At 45.2% G+C, this 11,107-nt stretch overlaps 2 protein-coding genes across 5 annotated transcripts in view; both read right to left on the bottom strand.

Annotated features, from left to right (window-relative positions):
- The window catches only part of UNKL (unk like zinc finger), a 59,439-nt gene extending 51,395 nt beyond the window's left edge, over positions 1-8,044 (bottom strand). For 3 of the 4 annotated variants that reach the window (XM_072878724.1, XM_072878721.1, XM_072878720.1), the window contains exons 1-2: positions 7,947-8,044; positions 5,855-6,064 (exon numbers count right to left, since the gene is read on the bottom strand). In XM_072878724.1, coding sequence (XP_072734825.1) covers positions 5,855-6,064; positions 7,947-8,017 — 281 coding nt within the window. In that variant the 5' untranslated portion in view covers positions 8,018-8,044. The remainder of the gene's footprint in view (positions 1-5,854; positions 6,065-7,946) is intronic. The other variant, XM_072878722.1, reaches the window with a different exon arrangement.
- Positions 8,045-9,026: 982 nt separating this feature from the next.
- On the bottom strand, positions 9,027-10,833 carry UQCC4 (ubiquinol-cytochrome c reductase complex assembly factor 4). The gene is made up of 2 exons (XM_072878369.1): positions 10,767-10,833; positions 9,027-10,693 (listed from the first exon to the last, which is right to left on the bottom strand). The coding sequence occupies exons 1-2, from the start codon at positions 10,790-10,792 to the stop codon at positions 10,339-10,341; spliced, it is 381 nt and encodes a 126-aa protein (XP_072734470.1). The 5' UTR covers positions 10,793-10,833; the 3' UTR covers positions 9,027-10,338.
- Between the last annotated feature and the right edge of the window lie 274 nt (positions 10,834-11,107).

The raw sequence follows: 11,107 nt of genomic DNA on the forward strand, positions 1-11,107 counted from the left end.
CTTATTGGCTTATATGTCTTGTTCACGCGTCCTTCATGCGTTCCTTCAGCTAATACAATTGGCTATCTTTTTGCAACTTTGCAGTTCCTTTCTTCACAACAAAAAATCACGAGCTCGCCTTATCTCTCTCCAATGCTATCCACTCCTACTCCTGACACACAGCCTCCTTCCCTCAGGCATAACCCAAACTCTCAGTACTTCAATCTTGTTAACCCTTTCACTCCTGCTATGCCTAATTCCTCCTCACAGGGATGTCTGTTCTCTCCCTGAGTTTATTTCAGTGTAATTAATTTTGGTCTCTGCTGGTTTTGAAAAAATACTAATCTCCAAAAACTACTTTTCCCCACCCCAAAGTAAAAAGAAACTGCACCAAAAAGCTTAGAGAGTGATACAGAACAACAAATGAAAAGTCCCACAGAAATATTTCACTTTGAATGGAAGGAGAATAGCAAAGGACTAAGTAGACTTTAACACTCATAAGAATTTATGCTGGCTTAAACTTTATTTACTATATTCTAAAAACGTTATTTAGAAACTAGACTAAACAAATGCAGTTGTTTGAAAACACGTACAAGTCTGGTATTTATATCTTTACATGAAAATCACACATTGTTCCTGCTGTGCTAAACACCTGCAGCTTCCAGGAATTGATACTGTTTATGATTTCTGAGAATCAAGTTGTTTCCTTGTAGGAATTTAAAACCAGCATTCTGTTAAACAAGATAAATGGGCTGCAGCTAGTGATCTTTAAATCCCAACAGAATTAATTAGTGGGAAGACCAGGTATACCAAATTCAGTGCTACATCTCATTTTGTCAGTGTAAGATGGAGCACAGTCTACACTCAGGATCTGAAAGTAGTTCTTTCACAGTTCTGGGCTCTACATGGAAAGACAGACAGGATGCAATCTTGTTATAGTGCCTCAGCTGAACTTTGTGACAAATTCTTTGAGATGTGTGAATAGCACTGACGCAGCCCTCCTGTCTGCTAGAATTGCTACTGATAAGGAAAAATGAGAAAACCCACAAGAGTCAGTCAGATACTTTTGCCAGCACTGGTCCGGTACAGAACTCTAAACAAGAGGAAATGCAATCCAAGGCCATATTTTTGTTATTGCTAACTGTCCCACCACTAGCAGAATCTTTGCAGGGGTCAAATGTTTCCGTTTTCCCAGCAGACTGTTCATTACAGACTATAATCTTTCACTCACATATGCACACCTCACAAAGGTGAGAATACTCTGTCATATTCTTATGCATAAAGTTCACGACGCCATTTTCATCTACTTGAGTTTGCTTGTTCCTGTTGGCAGCAAGAATTAAATGTCTTATCTTCCATGCAAGAAGTGTACACGTGTTTACATCTCATTGCTTGTCTCTAAGTTCATGGTTCCCTATCAGAAAGCAAACATTTTTGCTTAAATATCTGAAGGTTTTCCCTAGCAAAATCGCCTTATCAATGGAGGTTCCCCCCCCCAAAATGTTAAAGCCTTCAATTATTTTTAAATTACTGTTTAAAAAAAAAAAAGATAATCCAATGGAATATAGACATAGCTTGTCAGACAAGCTAGGCACAACTTGTCGTATGCAATGTGAGAGAGGGAGAAGTATTCAGGTCACAATTTTTCCCACAAAAAGACAACATGGATTCCAAAAACAAGCTGGGAAAGAAATATAAACTGTGTCACAAGACTCCTACTTCTGCTAAATTAAATGCAGGTTTGTTTGCCATAAGACTCAGTACTTGTGCCATCAATAGCTAAAGAAATCTGAATTTTATTGAAAACACAGCTTTCCTACTGCACATTTTGCCAGCTGCCTGAAGAGTCCCGTAACAGGTGAAGTCCTCCTCCAGAAACTACCAGAATGCTTTAATGAGTCTATCCAGTGTGACTGGGACAGTCTGTTATCTGAATTTTGTCTAAGGCTTGTAAAGAACTAGATAAGAGCTAGTTCTAAAGGTGACTCAGGGGGACTAAACAGCATGCAAACCTCCAAGAGCAAAAACAATGGCATCAATTTTGCACGTGTACGTTTTACATAAAAATGTGTTATTCATAAAATACCACAATAATACACACACTATTAACCACAGACATCTTGGTCAGCTGTAGTTCATCATAGGATCATTAGTCAGAAAAGCAAAAACCCCTAATAAAAGCAGCTTTTAGATGGTAGATAGCACTTATTCACACATAGTATCAAGCTAAGCCAATGCACTGAAATATGCACAGAACAGATGTTCTACTCAACTTTTAATGAACTAGAGGGATGTTATATCTTACCTTCACTTTATTAATGAAATATTTTCATGGAGCATAAACCATTGTAATACATAGCTTTAAACAAGACTAGCAATTTGATTTAAAATGGCTGATTTTAATTATCATCGGATTACATGTCTGCAAACTGATAAACTTGTTATTATGTACCATAGTTTGGTACTAAGGTTGTTCAGACATCACCTATTCCTTAGGAACAAAGCTTTTATTAAAAAAAAAAAAAAATAAATTGTTCCCAGGCAGAATAACAAATCTATTTCATGGTCCATATTTCTACAGCCATCTCCCAGCTTAAAATAACTGCACTGAATCCTAACTTAGTAATCGTGAATCAGTAAAGAACATTACTCTGTATTTTTAAGTTCTACTGGAGTCTACACACAGCATTTAACTATTGAAATCAGCTTTGTTTTCTGCATCCAGATCTCACAAAGTAAAACCGTCATTACATTATTCAAAGTAAGTAGATGTAAATACCGTGAAACAGAACATACATTCACAAAAACTTAAAAGGTTAACTGATTACTGAAATGTGTATTTCCTTTTCACGCTCTTCTTAATTCACATCATAGACATTCCAAAGATATCCTTTAAGAATAAAACAGTTCCAGTTTAAAGGGTAATGCTAGATGTTCTTAAGTGTATGAAAACAACTACATAGTTCTACTTCTGTTCAACCTTGAGGCACTGACATGTTTTTTTCCTGTGACTCCTTGAAGTGCTCTTCTGTAGTAGGCTTCTGTAATTCATTCACTCTTAGAGCAGTCTTACGTTACAGATACTAACGTATCCAAAATAATCTTCTTGTTTAGAATCTGACATCAGTTGACTACAACGGTTGAAAAACACATCAAGATGGAAAAAAAAAGTATCGCTTCTATCCTCACTTGTGAAATTAGGAGGAACACTATTCGTTGCTCAAAATATATGCCTCTAACTCTGCAAGTAATCTAGTCTTTCTTACAAGCCCTGCCTTAGAACAGATTGTTTTAATTTGCTACCCTTAGAAAAGCCCTTTTCTAAACAGCTTTAAAATTTTGGGCTTCCTTTCATTCCAAGTTGAACTTTGGAAAGAAATATCACGGTCAAGCCTGGGTGAAACCAACAATATCTACTTTTACTCTCTTGAAAGTATGTTCCTGAGAACAATTATGGGTGTCATCATTCTACCTTTCTTGCTAGTTCTCTGTCAACTCACAAACTGCATTAACCTAACTGTGTATTCAGATGAGCAGAACGGAGAAACAGAGACACAAATAAAAGCCAAAAAAGTACCCATATGTTGTCACAGATAGCTTAAAATGAAGGTGTCCTGGCACTACTGTTTATAACCGATTTCTAGAAGAATTTGAAGTTGCTCCAAATAAAAGGCTGAAGTTTAGGCAGAAGACAAAACAGGGTCAAGAAAATACTCGTTTGCTGAGTTCTGAAACAGGAATGCTGCCACATTGTAAGCAAGTCCTCAGAAATGTTAGTGTTCTCCTCCATTTTTTTCTCCTGCCACTACAGACACGGTCTGGCATCTTCTATCTTTAGGAAAGTTACCTTTGACTTCTCTTGCCTTTCCCAACTATTTGCCCTGTATGCCTTTTCTCTTCTACCTTAACTTCAATCAGCTATCAACTTACAATAGTTGACTGCCATTTCTAGCCACCAGTTCTCAGGATCAGATATAAAATAAGGCCTCCAGAGTTCAGCTCAAACTTCTATCACAAATGTCTCCAATAATCTCACCTTGTAACTGGGTCAAAGAAAGCAGACTCCATTTTCTCTACTCACATCTGTTTTCATTTTCTTAATTTACTGTCTGCTTTACTCAATTTTTCTCCCCTTGAAATACTGTTCTCCTTTTGTTTATGGGAATTCAGTTATGTTCACATTTTCCTCTCAATCCCTCCTGAAGCATATCTTCCAACTTCAACATTCTCTTATGCCTCTGGTGAGGGGTCTCGCAGGACTCCAACCTTGGTCCCTGCTCTTATCCTTCTACATCTGGGCAATTTCACTGCAAAATACAATCTTGAAAACCACCACCTCTTTGCTGATAACTCCTAAACCTATCCATTTAATTCAAACTGTAAGCATGACATGCTAAAACAGAGGTATGAATCTCACTACGGGTCTTATTTCTGGCAAGTCCTCTGCATTTCCATTATGCCAGACAATACAATCACCCTATTTGTCATTTAGGCTCCTAACCAGGGAGTAATCTTCATCAACTATAGCGGACAATCTTTCCAGTCCAACTGCAGCAAAAAGGTTTACATCTCACATATCAGTTATTGAAACATCTCCTCTTATTTGCTTCTAACAATTCAATCTTGCCCAGCTAATACCCTTTTAAAACATTGCTTCCTTTTTCCTCCTTTAGAATCAGTATCTATCACCCAATAATGAAAGGTCAATTTTTGTCCCCAACCAATCCATGACATGAGCATCCATTATCCTCATTTGCTGATTTTCAAAGAACAACTGCCCATGCTGCCCCAGGATTGGCAGGAGTGCTTTACAAACACCTGAAAAGGTAATTAATTGGTATATTTTAAATCATCGCTCAGAGATATTTTTTGCTGTTTATATTGCTTAGGCATGGTACTCAATATTGTCACACTGCTTAGTGCATTTTTCTTGTCTACCTTCTCTTACCTCTGGTGTTTAGTTTGTAAAGCCTCTGGGAAAAATCCACCTTTTTCTTCTGTGACTACAGCCTATAACACGAAAGATACCTGATTCATGACAAGTGCTGCTATACACTACAGTAACCAAAATAATTAATCTTCAATTTTTAAAACAGGTGACCAGCATAACTACATATTTCCTGGCTGTTTTCCTGCAATTTTTTTTTGTCAGAAGTCCTTCCTTGCTTCCATCACTGCAGATGAAGGTAGCTCCTCTGACATATGACCTCAATAAACCCAGCTCCTCTATATATGCCTGCCTGCCATACCGTACCATTTGCACATTCTCATCTCCACAAAGCTTCTACCCCTCCCCAAGTTCACCGAAGACCCTCTGTAGCCTTTATCTAGAAGAGACACATGTCCATGGAAATGCAGACACTAATGGGCTAGCCAGACAACTAACAGTGAACTCCTTCCTTTGCTTTTTCCCACTGGAAGCATCACAAAACCGTCATTCTCCTCTACTACCCATCAACTTTCACAAAACTTATGTAAGTTTAAAATCTTGAAGCCACCTCTGCACAGTAGGGTGTGCACCTACTGGTCCATTTCAAAGTTGTCAGGAGAAAAAGGAAGCACAACTGAAAAAAAAAAAAGATGCAGCAACAATACTAGCACAAATGTGCAGGAACAATACTAGCAGAAAACCAGTTTCTTGTGTTATGCTTAAAAGATAGTCACAATGCAAAATCATAGTTCTAACTCTATGATAGCCTAAAGAATACATGCTTATACAAAAGTATATGTGCCAAAAATTGACACATATAGAAATCTGTTTTCAAATAAACTGCAGCAGGATTCTATCAATTGTTTTCACTACGGAGAAATTATCATCTTTCCTTAACGTCATTGATAACACTATAAACACCTAGGACTGAAAGAAATCACTTACTCATCTCCATCTGGGCAGATTCCTGTAGTCTCATCATATTTTGTACAATAAACATCTGGACTGTAGTTAAAAGTCCCATCACGCCTTCGTATAGGTCTACGACGACGCTGATTTAGGAAATGCCAATGAAAACAGGTAAATGGTCTGTGCTGGGCACACTTGTGCTGCAAAAATAGGGGGCACTGCTCTGTCCTAAATTCCTTTAGATACCTAAAAAAATTAAACTGTGTTACAAGTTTATCTTATTGGAGGCACATTTTTACAGTATTAACAGGGCACTTGACAATTCAGTGCACATAGCCCGTGAAAAATTGTACAAATGTACCTGCATACAGTTTTAATTCCTATGCACAATTTACTGTTTAGCTGTTGAATACAAGTGACTTCATGTTTTATGACAGGTGCATTACTAATAAAATACAGTGGAATACCTGGCAAATCATACTATGTTTTGTAACTAAACTAAAATCAAATAAATACATTAATTTAAAAACCACAGTATTTAGAATATTGTCCTAGGTAACCACCAAACACAGATTATAAATCCATTAAGTTACTTGAATGAGCATTCATATGGCTTGCTACCATACAAAATAGTCCTACAAAAGCTATTTTAGCTAAATACCACATCTAATGTAAACATTAGTCCTTAATCACAATACTCCCAGAATGTGGACACACTATATAGAAAGCTAGAGGGTTAAAAGAGGTTTATGAAGGTTATCAGGGGCTATGAGAGGACTTCAAGAAAAGTTATTTAAGTGACTGTTACATTTGTGTTGAGACAGTCTGGGGTCTTTGAAGGTTACTTAGGTGTTAGTAAGACAGTCCTCCATTAGCATGCAGGACACAGAAGCTAGTTTGGAAGTCTGATACTTCTTTCCACATGATATCAAGATCATGCCAGACTGGGCACTACTGTGTCATTTGTCAAAGGATGTAAGACAGCACTTCTTCCTGTGTCAGTTTATGTATCTGTTAGCCACTTTAGCAAGTTAATTAAGTCGCTAAAGGTATGGAGTAGGCATACTATTGCAGAGGAAGGGGTATATGGGGGCTTTGTGGAAGAACCTCCGAGTCCCCAGAAGTCTCTAAAAGGGTGCAAGAGACATAACAAGCTACAGGGGAATTGAAGATACAGGGAAAAGAAAGGATTAGAAAGGGAATAAAAGGTATCTTTTTGTTCTCAGTTGCTTAAATTGGCACATGGGGGATGTAATGACACAGAGTTATGAAGCACGTCTTTAAGTTTAAAGGAGAATCTCTAAACTATCCAGGATTGTGGGGAGGGGAAAAAAAAAAAAAAAAAAAGAAAATTTTGGACATTAAGGGCTGTAGGATGGGCTGTAGCAGTATCTAGGCAAATGGCTACATTCTTGTGGTCTTCCTGAGAGTGCTGATAACCCAACATTATAGAAGTGATGATACAGGGGATGGGAGTGAAGGAATGCCACAATTAAGTGATAAATTATTCCACATTTGTGGGGAGCACGTGGTCCTACAGGAGATGGGCTGTCAGTAGTGCTAGAGGGCTGCAGGGACTTTATAGACCGTATCAGAAGAAAACGGATAGGCTTGCAGAGAGGATGGCGAGCACATGCAAGCTGTCTTTCAGTATGGCAAGGTCTGCAAAAATTGTCACGGAAACGTCCCAAGGACTCGAGCCGAGGCTGGCTACGCAACGCTTAGGAGAAGTGGCAAGATTGCTGTCATGGCTCAGAGAGGGTGGGCTCGGAGTGCGAGAGGGTGCTGCGGGGCCCGGGACGCCGGACGATGCCGGCGGGTCACGGTGCGGACCAAAGAGGCACGACCGCGGGAGCGGACGCAAGCGCTCCGCAGTCAGCCGTGCCCGGCCCGCCTCTACCCGGCCGGCGCAGAACGCGGCTTCCTCCCCGCGGCGCCTGGAGCCGGAAAAGGAGTACGGCGGAGGCCGGCCAGGGCCAGGCGGTCTCCTCACAGCCTTGCCGCCAGCGCAGGAGGCCGCGCGGAGCAGGCCTGGCACACGACCGGGCCCTCCGCCTCGGGTCCCGAGGCCTTCCCCGCGCGGCGCTGGGGCCCAGGGAGCAGGGCGCCTCCAGGGCGCGGTACCTACGTATAATGCGTCGGCTGCTCGGTCTGCGGACACCCGCCGCCCCGCGACACCGCTTTCGAAACCGACGGCATCTTCCCCGGCTGTGGGCAGAGCGCAGGCGCAGCCCGGGCCTGCCGGCCCCGCCCCCCCCACAACTCGACCCCGCCGGCCCCACCCCGCGAGCGCGCGCCCCGGGCGCCGGCCCGCTGCCCCGCGCGCGCGCGCGCGCGCAGGCACCAGCCGCGGCGGCACCGCCTCCGCCGCGCGCGCGAGCAGGGTGGCGCGGGCCGGGCCGCCCCGGGTGCCCGGACACCGCCCGTCCGCCGCCGGGGCCGCAGCGCGAGCTGGGACGCGGTGCACCCGCAGGACGCGCCCGGCGGCGCCGTCCGCGTCCTCCGCGGCCAGGGGTTTCAGAAGGAGCACGCGGAGCCCCCTGAACCAGCGCCAGCTGACGGCCCGGCTCTGCGCGGAGCGGCCACGCGCTGCGGCCGAACGGCCAGCGGGTTCCCCAGCGCCGGGAAACCACGAGACTGTAGTCTAACGGTGTCGTCTACCAGGAGCTGGCGGAAGGCCAGGGCTTACGTGACGCTGGTAAGGGGGATTCGGGCTGGAACGCAGAACGTCTAAACAAGCATTACTGTCCTTGGGAGAGAAGCACATCCTGGAGAAATATGTAAGCTAATTAGGATGTTTTGGGAACCATCCGAAACAACTGGTAGAAGTGTGGTAAGAAGCACCCTCACGAAAACTATCCTCATTATAATACTGAAAGTCACACGCCTCGAGCCGGAGACGCCGGCCCAAGCAGAGAGCCCTCACCTCTGAGCGTGCACAGCATATGAAAGTAGCACTGTAGCTTTAAGTTGAAATAAGAGAAATGTAGACCGATAGAAAACTGCTCTGTATAATTACTTATGCCTATGCGTAACTAGACTGTATAAATACTGCACCTGCGTGACCAAACTTTGCGCTAGCTTTGCGGAGCTACCGCCTAGCACCCATCTCTGCGCAGATATGAAATAAAAATACCTCTGCCCTGTGTGTATATTGGCGTCTCGCACACCAGGTAAATGACATCACACTTGTGGGATAACAAGACCATAGTGTCACAGGTGGAGATTCTTTATTAAATGCCCATCACATCACCCCAAAATATGGCACGCAGGGAGGGGTAGCTCTTTATGCCCTCACAGAAAGTAGTATGTTGCTGGGTTCATTGTTTTAATAGAACAGGGAGGAAGCAAGTTCATCAGAGAAAGGCGTTGCGCCTTCAGTCAGCACAAATAAAATCCCGGACTGCCAGGACATCCCGCACGCAGATCTCGCTTGCCACATCCTACTGCAGTGACACTGAATCCCAAGACAAGTTAAACCTTCTGCCAGCACCACACCGCCCGTACTCAGTCCCTAGGCATCAGCCGGGTAAACTACAGGAACCGCAGCAAAATCAAAAGCCATGGTGGTGCATGTTGCTCAGAGACTGATCAGTATGAGACAAACATGGTGTTACCTCAGTTTTCTCTGTAGCTCTGGCCTGCCCTGTTTGGTTTTTTGGTTTGCTTTTTTTTGTTTTGTTTTGCTTTTTGAAGGGCACAAAAACAGTTTTGCATTTTTACATTTGAAAGCTTAAAAAAAAGCCTCTAACTTTGAAGGGAACCAAGTCGTGTTAGTAGCTTAGATTCTTCCTCTCCAAGAGGAGTCTCCACAGTGTGCAAGTTTGAATATCGATGAATCTGCAGGAAAAAACAGATCCTACATTGCTCAGTGAAAGCAGGGGTTTCCTCCTCGGTATCATGCAAGTCAATCCCTTCGATTCCCTGCAAAAACCTCTCCTACCAGTAACCTAAATCAGGCATGCCTAAAAAGTTCTAGTCCAGAAAGCAAGCACCGACTATGCATTAAGGGTTGAAGAAGGTAATTTCTACATTATTCAGCAGAATTACAAAAAAAGTCAGAACAGAAAGAACCAGGTATTAATGAATCATACACTTACAGTTGTCTTCAAAGTAAGCTGAACATACTCTGTGACTAGGAAAATGTCAAGGTCACCTTCAGCAGCAATTTTACAGACTTACAGCTTTGATACTTTTATACACTGCATCCAAGAAAAATAATCCATGGAAAAGAGATGGGTTGTATAAAACGTATCTTCAAGGGCAAGTCGATTTGCAATACATTCTGTTCATCCCTACTGTGCAACACAGGAAGAACTACTCCTTGTGCTACCAGTGTAAATTACTAAGCTAAGACCAGCACAGAAAGCGGCACGCTACATGGAGCACCAAGCTTGCACGACAGGGCTGCTGACAGGCTGGAAAAGCAAGCTTTCCCGTTAAGGTGTCGGTGCAGCTTGTAACCCGGTGAATGCCAGCAAACTTTCGGCAGCTCCTTCGCTGCAGCCGCGCTCCCGTCCTCATTTCTCCTTCTGCGGCTGCAAGGGAGCGCTGCTTTTTGGAGCCACATCTAAAGAGTCCACGGTCTGACCGGAGAAAACCGCTTCCAGCCGCTCGTCGATCTCCGTTCGCTCCCTGAACACGCACCAGAGCAGGAGCCCGGTGCACAGCAGACTGAGAGGCAGCACCTTCGCCCACGGCCTCTCGTGGTCGCTCCCCATCGACCGGCTGACGCTCCACGCCCGCGGACTGGCCCTGCTGGCCGAGAAGGGGATGGCGCCCCCGCCCTCCGTTTCCGCGCCCGCCGCGCCCTCCGGGCCCCGCCGCCGCGCCAGCCACCTCCGGGGGGCGGCCAGGCGCAGGGAGCGCTGCGCCCTGCAAAGACACACGCGTCAGCAGCGCGGCGCGGCGCGGGCGACCCGCAGCCCCGGCCCCGCGCCCGCCTCACCGCCAGCAACCCAGCGCCCAGCTCATCCCGGCGCGCCGCGCTGCCCCGATCCTCCCCGCGCCGCCCGGAAGCGGAAGCGCGGGCGCGCCGGCGGCAGCAGGGCCCCGGGCGCGGGGCGGCGGGGCGGGCCGGCCCCCCCCGTGCCGCGGAGAGGACGGCCGACGCGGGGACGGGGGTGAGCGGCCTGCGCGCTGGCCGCCCGGCCGGCTGACGAGGCGGGCAGCGAGGCGGCAGAACGAGTGGAGACGGCGTTCCCGCGGCCGCCGGCTCCGCCAGCGACGCTCCCGCAGCTGGTGTTGGACGAGCTGCTCCACTGCGTCCCGTATTAGGTACAGAGAACT

The sequence above is a fragment of the Ciconia boyciana genome, chromosome 13 (assembly GCF_034638445.1).
Source record: "Ciconia boyciana chromosome 13, ASM3463844v1, whole genome shotgun sequence".
In the NCBI taxonomy this organism is placed as follows: Eukaryota; Metazoa; Chordata; class Aves; order Ciconiiformes; family Ciconiidae; genus Ciconia; species Ciconia boyciana.

What these genes read in the sequence shown, in the direction of transcription:
- UQCC4 (XM_072878369.1), bottom strand. Translation starts at nt 10,792, where the DNA reads ATGAGCTGGGCGCTGGGTTGCTGGCG. An exon ending in TGGGCGCTGGGTTGCTGGCG is followed by an intron (nt 10,694 to 10,766) that starts GTGAGGCGGGCG and finishes GTGTCTTTGCAG; the next exon opens with GGCGCAGCGCTCCCTGCGCC.